The sequence below is a fragment of the Anguilla rostrata genome, chromosome 9 (assembly GCF_018555375.3).
Source record: "Anguilla rostrata isolate EN2019 chromosome 9, ASM1855537v3, whole genome shotgun sequence".
Taxonomy (NCBI): domain Eukaryota; kingdom Metazoa; phylum Chordata; class Actinopteri; order Anguilliformes; family Anguillidae; genus Anguilla; species Anguilla rostrata.
The window spans coordinates 11,846,995-11,862,785 of NC_057941.1; the positions used below are offsets into that span (position 1 = coordinate 11,846,995).

The 15,791-nt window shown below is 38.1% G+C and overlaps 1 protein-coding gene across 2 annotated transcripts in view; it reads left to right on the plus strand.

Annotated features, from left to right (window-relative positions):
• Nucleotides 1–15,791, plus strand: part of LOC135262952 (X-linked interleukin-1 receptor accessory protein-like 2) — a 151,653-nt gene that overhangs the window by 81,051 nt on the left and 54,811 nt on the right. For both annotated transcript variants that reach the window (XM_064350418.1, XM_064350419.1), the window contains exon 3: nt 12,945–13,218. In XM_064350418.1, the coding sequence (XP_064206488.1) occupies nt 12,945–13,218 (274 nt within the window). The remainder of the gene's footprint in view (nt 1–12,944; nt 13,219–15,791) is intronic.

Consider the following 15,791-nt stretch of genomic DNA (forward strand, 5'->3'; position numbering starts at 1 on the left):
AAGACAGAACATTGCCTTAGTCATGGAAATGAACAGAATTCTTAAAAAAAAAAAAAAAAAAAAAAAAACTTTTTCAGTCAAGTATTGACTACCAAGTAAAGCTTAGTGCTGTTTGCCGCAACATTGTATTTTTGAACCTTACATTTTTTTATTTATGTAAGAAAGCATCTACCTCAGAAATTCTGCTTTAGATGCATTTTTTTATATATACAATTTGTTTAAGCCACTTGGTGCAAAATGTCAACCAGAATTCTAGTTTCAGATTGCAACTGCTCTTAGTTTACTTGTAATTTTCCTGCAAGTTCTCAGTTGCTGTGGTATAAAGAAAAGACTTGCTTTGCCCTGGCTATTCCTGGCTTGCTAATTGGTAATTTATACAATAACCTGCAATAGAAATAAAGAGGAAACAGTATTCTGGGGGAGACATTGGTAATACCTGAAGAACTGAGACCACTGAAATGAAAATAAACAACATCAGTAGGAGACATCACGACTGCAATTTGGGCCAAATTTTGATACATGTATTACCTATGTGTACCTAATGAGAAAGAAGGCAGCAATCATGAATCCCAAAAATATATTTTTATCCTTCTGGATTTTTGCAATGTGTGCACAGGATATATAAAAGCATTTCATATTGCGCTTATGTTCCCAAATTCCTTTTTATTCATTTTAATTTAATTTACATTACAATGCAATGATTTTAGATAATGCTAAAATGATATAACTAGCCTAACAACTGACTGAGTATTACATAAGGTTATTGGCCCACTTAGAAGTAAGTTTTTGGCACACCCACAGGTTTGCTCAACTCCAGATTCCACCAGATTTTAAATGGGGTGCTTTCTAATGTTGGCAATTCTTTTTTAGCTTTTGGCAAGGGATTGAGTATGTTATCCCCCTTTTGTCTTCTGACAGTTTCTTGACACCCATATGTGGCAACATTTTCAGTGTATAAAGTGTTTCATTTTTCAGAAGCCATGTGGTGTGTTCAAAAATTCTGCAGGCGATTCAGTTGGCAACATTTGCAAGAAAAGGAAACCATTTCTTGGAAGGTTTCTTGTTGTACAATGGACCATATGCGACATAGTTGATTTTCAACTTGCATAACTGGCTATTTGTAGCATAAACCTGCATCCACAATGTAGCTTAGGCCTTGCACTCATAAGTGGCAAGACATTAACACAGGGCTAGAATTTCCCCCTCTGAGATTGTTATTAGTTACCACTAGCAGAGAGCAGAACAGTGTGGATATGTTCTGATAGTAATTGCTACCTGTTTTCTGTTGGTTACTGGTGGAGGGCCAGAAGAACATGGCAGCTGATTAGAGGGTGCAATGTGAACCATTGCTCCTGGGAAACCAAAGGTTCATTACAAACACTGGGACTATTAAAGGAGTGCTTTAAATTATAGCCTATGGTATATGTGGAAGCAGGCCTTGACATTGTTCTTTCAAATTCATTTTTGAAACGCTGAGAAATGGAAACCTAACCATGTGGATTCCCCTTGATGAGCAAATGCAAGGGTACTGAGGGCTCAGAGCTTGAATTCTGAGTGATGTGTGGCTTTAAATTGGACGTAATGAAGAGAATGAGGAATGCTCTAATTTGTGTAGTGGCATCACCTACCAACATGGTGTCAGGCTATTGTCTCAAAGGGGAGATGGGTCAAAAAGTTAGTAACACTAAGTAATCAGTGTTCCACAGCAGCACAAAAAAAAAAAAAACATTACATTTTTAAAATCTTTGAATAAGCAGGGAAAACTATGACCTACAAAATACATGCATGAAAAATGCATAATTGAATTGCAGACTATGTACCGCTGGCTTGCTGTGCTGGGGTGGACATGGACTCATTCCATCCTTGCACAGCCTTTTTGAGCACGTTTGTGATCCACTTGGTCAAAACTCAGGTATGAAGTGCAGGAAGTGTGGGTGCATCTGTTTGTAGGTCCTCCTTAAAAAACAGGAAAAACAGTGTATTTGTTTCCACAACATGCTACATAAAATAAACAGATAAATACAAAAAAATTATATGTCTTTGCTCGAGGTACATTTTGGAACATAAACAGTATTCAAAATGCAAATAATATCATAATTCATCTTGACTCACATTAAAAGCCATACAGAAATGGGTATTCTTAGCATTTATGAGTTTGTTATACCAAGCAGAAACAATGACTGAAGTGGGACTGGTGTAAGTTAGGGACTGAATTGAGGCACTGGATTGTAAAAAGCTGCTCCAGGGAACTTTGGGTAGTCTCCAGAAGGGCAAAGAAAAACCTTACATACAAGAGATAAGATTTTCCAAGGAGAAATTATACCTGGAATAACCAAAGACTGCACTCATCAAACAACTGAACAGTGTGAGCAGCCTTGCTGTAACAGTTCTAAATGTTGTAACCATTAGAAGAGTAAAGCTATTTTACAAGCTTAATGCTAGGCTACATAATGGGAATTGTGAAGCTAAAATAAATACTGGGTTTTTTATTGTGCATATGGGAGTGCATGAAAGAGAGAGGGAGAGCATACACAAACTCACGCTAGTTTGGTAAGTTAGTAATTGCTTCTCTATTTTTTCCCCGCGTTAAGCAGTGTGCAGTCATTTCCCCTTCCTACATTGACTTTTACAAATGAAATAAAACAGAAATGACCAGAAAAAAATGTTTTTTGTTATTTTCTGTTTTTCCATAGCAGGATCGAATGACATATTTTGCCATTCCAATAAGCATTTCCTGTTACGCTGACATCAGGATAATCACATTTATGTTTGGTGAGAACAGCAATTCCATGCACACTGATATTGTTCCATTTGTAATGTGTGTCCACAGAAATCCCGCAGACAGCTTGCTGAATGGTCTGCTATTCTATAATACAATCAGCATCGTAAGACAGATATGAGTGAGGACCAGCATGTGATGGAGTGATTGTCACGACTTATTTATTTCCAGATAATGTTTTCCTGTGTTTCTTCCTGGAAACACTCCACGGTAGCATATTAGCTGCGCAGATTTGTTCAATCCTCCCCGGCATTTCCCGGTTATTCTTCCTTTCGCCCGTGTGGTTTGCCATTTCCTCCTCAGCCCGAAAGACCATTACCGGCCTGGCCTTTCCGTCTGCGTGGCAGCTTTCCTGAGACCGGGTGCCAGGGAAGATGGATGTTCTTGGAGGGTTTGGGTCCCATGTGTTTGGATTCAGAGCCCCAGCCTGCAGGACACCCCCCCTCCCCCCCCGCTATGTGCGTTGTGAACAACGGCGCTGGTCTGCAGAGCATCCGCAGAGGCCTGCTTTGCTCTGGAGAGTAGATGGTGCGCCCAGAAACACTCCGCTGCCATTGCAGCGGGCTCGACTCAGGCTCTGCCAGATCCCACTGTGCAGTTTCATATCTTTCGGCGATGCTGGGAACAAATTCAAAGGATGCAGAGCTTTGAATCTTTATTGTGGCTAAAGTATTGATCTGCATTGATGGTAATAAATGAGATTCTTTAGATTTATTTTGGAGAAAATTTTTTTCAAAATGAGTAACTTATTTGTGATCTTTTGTGAAAGTGATAGAAATGGGGGAGGGGGGATAATGTGTTTGTAAACGTTCAAGAATTATTCTGCCAAATTTGAGAAATTACTGTATTTTTTTGTTGGCAGAAAAAAAAACTAATTGTTAAAAGTGTTGCTTGGGTGGAAAGGTAAATTAATTTACATTTCCAGTTACTTTTCAAATACAGGACATTTTAGCCCCTTGTAGCCTCCAAATCTAATCAAAATTCAGAGGTCACAGCACAAACTGGCACAGCTTCTTGGAACATTGAAGGTTTCACATATGTTCAAAGGATTAATCTTGGAGAGTGAACCTATATTTTGGAGTGAAATAAACTGTGCACATGGCTGGTCTTTTTAATTTAGCCTCCTTGTGATGTTGAGTTGGTTGGGCCCTGGTTTCCTCAGCTGTGTTATGGCTATGTAATCTAAATGTATGGGCAGCTGCCCAGTGAGTAGGCACGATCTCAGCACATACAGTCCTGAAACAGGAACTTCCTTTCTCATTGAGTGAATTTAGTGCACTGAACTGTTCTCTGGCAGTAGACCTGCTCTGATGAGTCTTTATTTTACTTAAGCAGACAATCAGTGACATTTAATGCAAACACAAAAAGATCAGGGGTCAAAGTGCATTCATTCCCTTGAGGGTGAAAGTGTAATCCCAAGAGGATCAAGTACAAGGAGGTGGAGACTAGATTAAAAACTTGTGAAATAACCTATTAAATTTAAACTAAGTTGTACAAAAAAATAAAAATAAAAAACTACCCAAATGAGCATTAAACTGTATTAAATGAACAATGGAAAAGAACCAAAGGCAGGTCACTGTAGCTCCGAGCGGTGTGTTGCCTGCTGATGTGTGCTCACTTGTGCCAATGTGTGTAGCACAAGTGAGCCAATGTAAAGAATGATTTACACACTGGCCCCAGCTGATAACAGCTTTAATAAGCTCATGTCTGCTGCCATATCCACAGCCTCAGTGAGGCACTGGGACATTAAACTTGATGATGAGATAGGCTAGCGTGGCTGTAACCAGAGGACATCCGGTGCAGATAGATTGGGTAGCTGTGATTGCGCCATCACATTTTCGCTGTATGTCCACCTGTGAATGCTTAATTACTGTTTAACAGGCCTCTGTTTGCGCATTTGGTTTAAGTCACATTCACTATATCTGCAGTGCACAATGTTAGCTTCGTTTGAGCCCGCTGCTTTTAATTGTTACCAAACATTATTTTCAAATTTTATTGATCATCAAACTGATCATCCTGCGTGAAATGTGCCATGTAAGGTTTCACCTGATTTTTTTTAGTCTAAACTTAGGGCTATTACTATTAGCTACAATGTCTTGCTTTCACACTCTCTCCCTCTCTCTCCCACCATCTCTCTCACACACTTTCTCATCCTGACTGCTCCATCCACGCTGGAGTGTCACTGGTGTGACAGATTCTTTTTCCTTTTCCCTGGTATAGGCAGCAGGGCCTAATGACAGGTGTCCAGCTGCTTCACTGACACTCTGGATAATTGGCTGAGTTCTTTGGCGCTCCAAGTCACTGTGTTCTGTGCTGCTGGGTTTGTGTGTGTGTGTGTGTATTTTACATTTGAACACATTTCAGAAACCAGTAGTACAGAATATTGAACGGAAAGTTTATGAAGGGTCATCATTCATATTATTAGGTCTTTAATTATACAATAAATTCATACAAATAGAAACTGGTAGTGTTATTTTATTTTCCTGAGAAATCCAGCAAATTAACTTTACTAATTGTAGAATTTGTCACTGAAATCAGTGTTCGTCACCCACCTATTTATAATGACATAAAACTGTTCATGTCATGACCCAAATATTACAGACATAATTTGAAAACAACAAAAATGCTCCAATTTATGAGCTTAGACTTGAATATTTACAAATAAGTTATGTTCAAATTGCACTTAATGTGAATATTGACTAGTTATATTATTTAATCACTGAAAATGCAACATGCAGGAAATTTGAGCATTTTTTAGGTCCTATTTTTGAAGTTTTTTTTTCAGTTCTCTTGAGCAACGCAACATTTTACAAAAGAAAGCAAGCATCTTGTGACTGCGTGCTGTCTGCAGCAGGCTGGAACAAATTTGCAAAATGTGTCAGGACTCAACAAAAACCTTTCTTCAGGGGAGGTTGTGGGGCTTTGAATGACACAACAGAGCAGTGTTAAATTTTCCATCAGTTACGATGGCATATGAGAGTTCTTCCGGTTGATCTAGCTCTGAGAGCAAATTGAACATGTCAGGAGAGATGAATGGTTAATGAGGAACGTTGTGCCAAGGAGTCCCAGGCAGTTGGTACTCTTTCATGACTTTACCCTACCATGACTATTTGGTCATACCCTTACTTATTTTATGCATCTGTTATAATAGGTTGCACATAGTCATTAACATGAAATTTTACTGGACAGAATATAAGAATGTTATGCAGCCATTTGATACATTGCAATATTTGTGGTTATGTGATTAGCTGGCTTGGTTCTATATTCTATTTAAGGAAGAATCCACAATGAGGTGGTCAGGTATTGAAAAGTAATGACTGATGCAGGGTGGGGGGGAACCCCCTGGCACAAAATGGAGGTGGGTTGCCTCTGTTAAGATTATTATTTTTTTATAGCTGACCACCTTGGAGTGGATTATTCCGCTGATTGCATGGTTATTTACCTTATGAAAGAAACCATTGAATAATTTGACACAAAGTATTGAATTAAAGTGATTTTTTTCATTCAAATAAATTGAAATGAATATAAAACAAATTTACCATTTTGTTCTCATAGGTGATATAGGCCTATTTGGGAGTAGTGGTTAACAGGTGTATTAAGTAAGTGAGGCTACTAGGCAGGTTAACACTAGAACTGCCTAGATTCCATACTAACTTAAGTTGAAGTTAGTTAACTTAATATACTGTATAGTTAGCATAAGTCATACAGTAATAACCGTAAGAACAATTAGATTACTTTGCAACACAAGTGCATATGGGATTGGCAGCCTTGTCATTATATGGCCAAAAGTATCTGGATACCCCTTGGTCTGGAGCTGTTTTTCATGGTTTGAGCTAGGCCTTTTAGTTGCAGTGAAGGCAAATCTTAATGCTACAGCATACAATCACATTCTAGATGATTCTGTGTTTCCGCAACAGTTTTGGGAAGGCCTTTTCCCATTTCAGCATGACAATGCCCCCAGGCACACAGCAAGGTCCATGTATAAATGGTTTTGTCAAGAATGGTGTGGAAGAACTTGACTGGCCTGCACAGAGCACTGACCTCAACCCCAACACCTTTGGGATCAGTCAGAAAGCCAACTGCGAGCTAGGCCTAATCATCCAATCAGTGCCTGACCTCACTATTTGCTCTTCTGGTTGAATGGAAGCAAATCCCTGCAGCAACACTCCGGCACCTAGTATAAAGCCTGGCCAGAAGACTGGAGATTGTTATAGCAGCAAAAGATGCACCAATTCCATAATTTTGGATAAGATGTTGGACATCAGGTTTCAACATACTTTTGTATATATATATAGTGTATATGACGGTGAATTTGACCGTTCATGACCTTTCAAATTATATCAGAATGTTCAATACATACAGTATGTTTAGGAAAAGTCACAAAGGGGGAGCCATATGGATTTCATGATGGCAGATTTATTGATTTTCTTAAAGTGACAAAGGTCAATTGACTACTGTGACAAAGGTCAATTGACTACTGTGGTGTGAGTGTTGGAGGGAGTGTTATTGCCCGACATGGCAACAGCACTAATCTTGGCGTAGTGCACAGCTCAAAATAATGGCAAGTTGTGATCCTCAAAATCATTTTAACTTTGACCTTGATTGAAGCTGACCATTCATAACGTGTCCAGTCACTTCATGGCTTTGTATGAAACAGGCAGATGTAAACATTTTGAAGAACATTTTGGGATAAATCTAGGATTTTTGGCTTCACATGGTGAGTTCACAATTTCACCTTATACCGCAGGCAACCTACTGCTATCACCGCTTGTTACAGTTTTCCGTACCAACGGCTTTCCTGGATGGACGACGTCAAGTTTCAACAGCTGGCTACGCTCGATTCTTCTCGTGTAGTCACTGGCTTGGCATTGAACACAGCATTTCATTCTTGTCATGAAAAAGCGGCTTTATGCCTGAAACATACTCTGTGTTAGTACTGAAACACGGATGTTTCAAGCTACGCAAAGTCTATTTCACACGTCATTGCATTCTAAAATGTGTCACTTGGAATTCTTGATGCAACGCAAGCTGTAGTGCCAAGTGTCACACCAAGGGGGCACTATAGCAGGCAATGTCAAGATTGAGTCATCTTCTTCAATTTGCGCTTTCTTCCGCTCTGTCTTTTTCAACTGTCCTAGATCTCCCCCTTGAGGACTTGGGTTTATTTCCTACGCTGTGACATACTGTAAGAACCCACATTGAGTATGTACAACCAGGCCGTGTGTTTACAGTATATTGGCCCGGTGCTGTCATTTGCTTTCCCATGCTTACGTAGGGTATATTTCGGAACTTCGTGTTGGTTTGGGAAACATGGACATTCTCATGAGCACACTTTGAAAACAGTCAAAGTGTGATCAACAGTCAAAGTGTGATCTAAGAACATCACACGGTAATGGGAAACGAGGAGGAAGTATGTTCCAATTTGTTGGAAGTTTCCAAATAATACAAATTTTAATTAAATAAACAACAATAATGAATAAAATAAAAATTCAAAGGACAAACCTATAAACCTTTTACATCTGGGGCCAGGAAATCCTTAGACCAACATTTCATACATGTCCCAACTGAAAGAAAGGAGTGCACAGATCTAAAAGGTGACAAAGCTCAACTCATGGGAAGCTAATTCCTTACTGTTAAGCAAAGACACACGCCTCTGATGCACAAAACATGGCACAGTGATCAGTAATCAGAAGGCGACCATGTTTTATTTTATTAAAAATATGTCACTAATTAATCATTAATTAACCACAGACTAATTCATGAGCCATTGGCTTAATAAGTCTGGAAATAATTAAACAGCATTTGCTAAGGTTGATGTTAAAATTTTAATTGGCATTACATTCTACAGATACCCTATAAACCACAGATTAATTATTCTGCTGATTAGTGGATTAGTTATAACTTTCTTACCACTTAGGCTGTTAACAGACTATAAAAGATCTGTGAGCCAAAGTGACTGAAGCTGTCACACTGAAGCTCTGGAAGGTTACCTGGACTGGCAGGCAATCTACACCCAAATAACAATACTGCTTGAAGCAGATCATTAAGCACAGAAAAGACTGCAGTCATTTAGACTTATTCTCAGGGGACGGCCGTTGTCAGTGAAGGCCAGGTCACTATATTCTTTATTAATGACTGGCAAAGCCAAACAAACTGCATGGGGAGTTTACTCGGCGCAGAGCCAGCATCGCAGAGGGAAGCGGGGAGGAGGCCAGAATGCCTTGTGCTGGCAACGTGACAAATACACCAGCTGTCCAACACAATCAGCCCACCTGAAAAATGGTGTTTGCAACTATACAGTGCAAGATGCATTGAGTCTCTCAGAGAGAAGTTCGAGAAAGCCATTGTGCTGTAGCCATTACACTGATGTGACTAAACTGTTTCAGTCCAACTTGCTTTTGTGGCTTTTCCCTGTGATTGTTTTATTGGCATGGGAATTGACCTGGGACAAATAATCATGGCAAAGACAAAGAGGTGTATTTATTCACACACACACACACACACACACACACACACACACACACACACACACACACAGTGCTATGATTACCCCCTCCCCCCACCCCCAACTCATTTCTTGTTTTTTGGAAGATTTTGAATCTATCATCGCGTAAGTCCTCGTTTTTATAGCAAATAACACAAAAATGTACAACCTTCCAATTATCTGTTCAAAAATATAGATTGTATAACCTCTTTTAGCAGCAATAACTTTACGTTTGCTGTATTGTAACATCAGTATACTTTTATCTGTGCAACATATTCTTCTCTGGAACACTCTGGAATAGCGTGGAATTATTGACATAAAGTCCAGGTCCTGAGCCATCAGTGACAACTGGCAACTGTTTATTTGATCCACACCATGGTCAGCAAAACCCATTCTAGCAAGGAAAAAATACATGCAGTTCAGCATTAAAATATATACATGCAATATGACAATTTAATTGGTTTTAAAGCCCTCTTTAAGCTCTGGGCTGTTCCATTTATGTGCTAGCAATCGCTTGTGGGGATTTGAATCCTCTTAGATTAAATTAAGTTTACAGCTGCAGTCCACCATCACAGGTTTTCCATGACTGCCGTTACTCTCAATGTTAATGACTTTCTAGCCATGCATGCAAGTATCAGCCCACATTGTAATCCTCATAACCTCATAACCTGTACTACGTTTTTACACTCTACAAGGACTATATTTACAGTAGAGGGCTTTTGAAAATTGAAGCAACTCCTGTATAAATATGCAGATCATATTAAAGCGATACTTGCCATATATATATATATGATATATAACACATTTGGAAGGTTTTTTTTAATATAAGTTACAGTTCTTGTGGAATTTGATTGCTCAAGCACATTGTGACTGTAGCCTTTCTTTTCTTGAACCACTAAAGTTTGCACACTATATGGTGCTTATAATACATTCTCAAACCTTCACTGTTTTAAAGTGGAAAAATACATGTGTACATGCAATGTGACTGTCCAAATGTGTAGGCAAACAAACAAAAGGGGTGTGATTAGAATATCACAAATATAACTAAACAAATTAAGTACTCATAAGTATCATTGCTGAGGGTATCACACTACTGTGCAGTGTGTAAATATTTGGACAGTGACTGATTTTTTATTTTTTATTTTTGGCTCTGTACATAAAACAATGAATGAGGGTAAAGTAGAGGTTGTCTGCTTTAATCTGAGGGAATTCACTGTACATTCATACTGATTTGAAGCCATTTTCATATTTAGTCCCCCATTTTAGGGGAGATAGCGTAATTAAATATTAAATTAAATATGGTTTAGAAATTATGTTTTTTTTAAATTCAATGGCATTTGATGCAAACAGTTATAAATGCGGTTTTGGACCATCACTTGACAATACCTAAGTGACAGAACATGATAAAGAGCTCTGTGAGGGAAACTAAACAGAAAGAATAGTAAGTCATCAACATAAAATCAACAGTGGGTTTACTGGATCACACTGTATGTGTGTGGCCTCCATAATTTTCCTGAAAGGCATTTTAAGGACAGGATTTCTGTAAGAGGCACTAGACAAATAGAATTAAATTGAAGTATATCGAAAGTGTATTACAGTATTATCCTTAAATTGTTTTTTATAACAATCACAATAGCAAAGCTCAAACATAACTGTCTATGTGTACATGCCTGTGTTTTATGTGATGAAAAAAAGAAAAAAACATGTCAGTGGCTTAGATTTGCTATACTTTTTCACATAGATGTATAGTTTTCCATTGTTATTTGGAGATGTTTATTTGACATATTTAACAATTGAAGACCGGCTAATTGGAATGGAATGTTGGGAAACCGTCTCCATCTTACTAGCCTTGGAGACTAGTGGTCATGCTGCCGGAGTTCTCTATACATGCAAATTGAGTCTGCAGGGCTTCTCAGAATTCTGTGGACAGTGTACAATAAGCTAAAGTTTCATTATGATCACCAGGCAGTCCTGTCATGCTCAGGCTTTTTCCATGGACTTAAGGTGGGGGCACATCATCGTCCAAAGACTTACTTTAGGAAACGGAGGATCAGCATAATGCAGAAAGGCATGTCTTCAGTATGGTGCAATTTGATAATGCATACACTATGTGAATCTGCAAGAAGCCCAGGCAAATATTCCAAGCACCATGTGCATCTGTACTCAACTAAATAGTGTCAATTGTTCATGTCGTTAGTAGAAGAACAATACATTATATTTGTGTATGGACAAACCTGGTTACAACCAACATGTTGTATCTAGTTGATAACAATTACCAAATAAACTATTTGCATTTGAATATGAAACGGCTTTCAGATTTAAATCATATTTTGTAAATACCATACACAATACTCCAATGTAACTGGACTGAAAGTGTGAATCACAAATGCATTTTCATTCACAAAAAATAGATCCAGCTACCATAATATACCTAAATGGCATAAGAGTGTTTAAATGATAAAATCACATGGTATTTATTTGCAAATCATAATTTTTATTAGTTAATTATAACTCTATTTACTTTTGTATCACAAAAGTGTGTTTGCAAAACCAGGTGGACATACTGTGATTTATATATTTTTTTGAATTGCTATGAATTTATTTACATTTTTGCAGAAACTCTGTATGTGCCTCTTCAGTGTAAAAACTCTGCAAAAAGCTAATGCTCCCAACTTGTCACCACTCTCATCCATTAAGTTCTTTGCTCTGCATTAATGTAATTAAACATAAGAGCAATTAAAATCAATGTACATAGAAAATAATTGCCCTAAAAGATTAGTGACAGTTATTACATAAACTACTGCAGACAGCAGGGCAGAGAGGGAAGGCAAAAATTATTGATGTGACAGCAAGCAGCAAGTAGCAAGACCCCTCCTCCCCAAACACACGCATGTGTAATTGCTCATAGATTATAGAAATATGCTCTTATGCTCCTTAAGGCCAAGTAACTCCTTGAAATCTCATTTTGTTTATTTAACAGAGCTTTGTCCAAACCAAATAAAGCGTTTTGAAATGGGAACTCAATTGAGCAATGAGGTTAGATCACAAATTTACCTCTTTGATGACATTTGCTAAATGCTAATGTCATTAAAAGAGGTCCAATTTAGATTCCTGACTTGTCTGTTGGTGTTTGTGTACATTCATGCTTTGTGCTTCTTTGTTACATTTTTTGTTTGATTTTAATTGATCTTGATTTTCTATGCAACTGATCCAGTCCTTTATCTCTTTGCTCTTGTGTTTTCATAGTCACAATTAATGTGCTACTTCTCACGTACAGCAGATATACCAGCAAAAATACCACTGAAATGATCAGACTTTCACTGTGTGCATTCTTCTGGGTAAATTCGCCTGAGTTATCATCAGGATGTCATCAGGTGTATCTTTGCACTTCTCTCCTCTGGGAAAGAAAACAAAAAAACAATTCACCTCTTCATTATTCATGTGAAGATTTGAAAGTTCCGAAAAGGTCCATTTGGTAACAAGCACATAAATTGCAGGGGCCGGATATGCTAATAGCAGATAGACGCACTTAGACTGCACTTTAAGAAGAATTTGAATTTTACCTAAAGTGTAGTAGCAGCCAGTCTTCCATTACAGTCAGTGAGCTGCAACAAACTCCAGTTATGTTTTGCAATGGGACGCATAACTAAATTTACACCTACCGGTGTTTTTTGTTTTTAGTGGATGGCTGCATTGACTGGTCGGTGGATCTGAAGACGTACAGGTCTCTGGCAGGCGAGCCGGTGAGAGTGAAGTGCGCCCTGTTCTACAGTTACATCAGGACCAATTACACCATGGCCCAGAACGCCAAGCTACGCCTCATCTGGTACAAGAACAAGGGCGACTCTGAGGAGCCCATCATCTTCTCAGGACACAGGTTAAGCAAGGAGGAGGACTCCATTTGGTTCCGAACCGCCGAGCTGGAAGACAACGGATTTTACACCTGCGTCCTGAGGTAGGGCTCTTTGAGGTTCCGCCGTATTTTGTAATGGCAAAAAATAGCTTCTTTAGCATTCGGTTTGTGGAAAATCACACATTGTGTATTTAATAAAAAAAAACAATGCACATTTTTAGTTACTGTACTTGTCTGAAGTTCAGCATGACTGAAATGGGATTTACCTGAAACTTAGCTGAAGGCTTGTTTTCTCAGATGTACGTTTTAAACCTTAATGCCTTTATAGCTTGCTAACCTTGTATTCAAAGGAACATTTTACAATTTTTTTTTTCCTAATGTACCAATGTGAGTCAATCTTGCAAGTTAGGGATTTCTGAATTCCCCAAAATGTGTTTTTGAAGAAAACTTGTATCATTTCATGGTTAAGCCAGAGATTTACCCTACAAAAGCTTGCATATGATTCAAAGATTTGCTATTCTGGGATAATGGATTTAGGAATTACACTGCACATGTTTTATTCAGTGTTTATCAATATACACTTGCAAAATGTGACACTTGCAAATGTTTTTAGATTTTGATCACTAGGTTATTTTACTCAGGACGTCAGTGTTATTTTAGCATTATGTGGTAAGAATCAAATTTCAGAAAAAATGAACAATAAAGTTTTTTTTGTAGTAGAAGCAAAAACTCATTTTCAGTTACAGTTTCTTGACTTTAGCATTCTGTTGGCATATTCGAAAAAGTATTTTAACATCCCAGTTGAATTGATATTTTGGATAGATTTAATGTACTTCAATAAGTTACACTCTGGTTTACCAACATAGTTCTCTATGCTTTATGCGGTCATTATCTTAGGTGATTCACCTTCACTGGAGGCACACACACGCCGCAAGGTTGGCAGTCCCTTCTGCTGTCACACGCTGCTGCTCTTCATTACCATCCTGCCAGCTTACAGAAATGAGTGATGTTCCACACAACCAGTTTTTTTTTTTTTTTTTTTTTGTTTGTTGAGATTAGACATGGGATCACAGTCCACAAAGTGTCATAGGTGGGAATCGACCCCCTGACCACACTGGGGGTTTGAAAATACGGGATCTGTGTCTGGGTTTGAGAATGGACTGCACTATAAAATGTTACTCCAACAAAGCGAGTGTGAGAATTTCACTATTGCTCTGAGAGCAGGGGAAAGGGACCTGAATTTTTGCCTTGTGTATTTATTTATGGTAAAGGCTTTGACCTGAGTGACTGTTAACCCCACAAAACATACAACCCTGTGTAATACATTTTATTTGCAAAACTCTTAAAAGCAGAAATTGCTTTAAAAACATCTTTATCCCTTCTATTAACTGGAACATTTTTTCCTGGCTGAGTGATAAATCACATGGCATAATTGTGCTATAATTGCAAATAATATAGTCACACTAACATGTTTTTGGTTCTTTTTACGGACATACCGTATTGTCCATTTGCATTACCCCAAATAACACACTTGCTTTATTGTTCGTGTTTATGTAAGGTTTTAAAGCTACCCCAAGTGTGCTCATGCTGGAAGATTAGTACTGCTATCTTAACATTAACAGATGCATTTACTCGTACTGCTCGGGAATGCACCATCCAACAGGATAAATCCCCTGATCTTTTCAAAAGCCTGTTTAGAGTTTAGAGAGTGGACAGCATCATTTGTGGATAAATGGTGATAGTTCACGTCCATCCTTTCTCTTGTAGAAAGATAACCATTACTCCATGCCGGGTCACAGAAAGCCAGGATCTAGTGTTGTTTAAAAGGCGGTTGTTCTCCTTTCAGCTTTGTCTGGACCCAGTATTGGTTGTGTGTAGGAACGTATTCACTGGATATTGACTGTGGTTTTCCTAGGCTGAGTTGGTGAATAAATATAAAGTCCAACCTTAACCTCTCCCTACTTTACTTGTGTTCTGTACACTGAAAATGTAGTAAAACACAATTCCTGACAGTCTTACAATACTGTACATGTGCACACAGTGGGAAATGGAAATGCAAATAATTTATAAATAAATAAATAATATTTCAGGGTTTTACAAGTTCAGAGCAACAGAATTTTTCAAAATAAACTACACGTTGTGACTGTTCATAAAACTGCGTGGTATTGTAAATGCATCATTTAATGCTTAGATAAACCAGTTTGGAAATGTGTTGAAGCATACAGAAAACAATTTCTGTTAAGCCGATAGTTCAGTTGGAAAGAGCTGGCTTTCATTTGAGAACAATTACCTGAAAGGCAACAAGACTTGATAAACAAGATGTAAATGAGTCAGTACCAAACAACAGTTAAACATGATTACTCCTTTTAACTGTCAGCTACAAATCACAGGAAATGCTCTTCTATTCTAGCAGACTATGCCATCTGTCCCCTTTTTTCTGTTACAGGCTTGATTGCACTAAACAAAGCTATATTACAGTTTTGTCTTAAAGCAGGAAAACATATACTCAGTGCTTGCCATAGAGACAGTGCATTTGTCTTGTTGTCATTTGACTCATTTTTCCCCTCATAACAAGAGAAACAGATGTTTCATATATGTGGTAACACTAGCAAATGATTGTAATTTTATCAAAACCTTTAACAATTCTGTGAACACTGCACTGAATGTAAATGAAA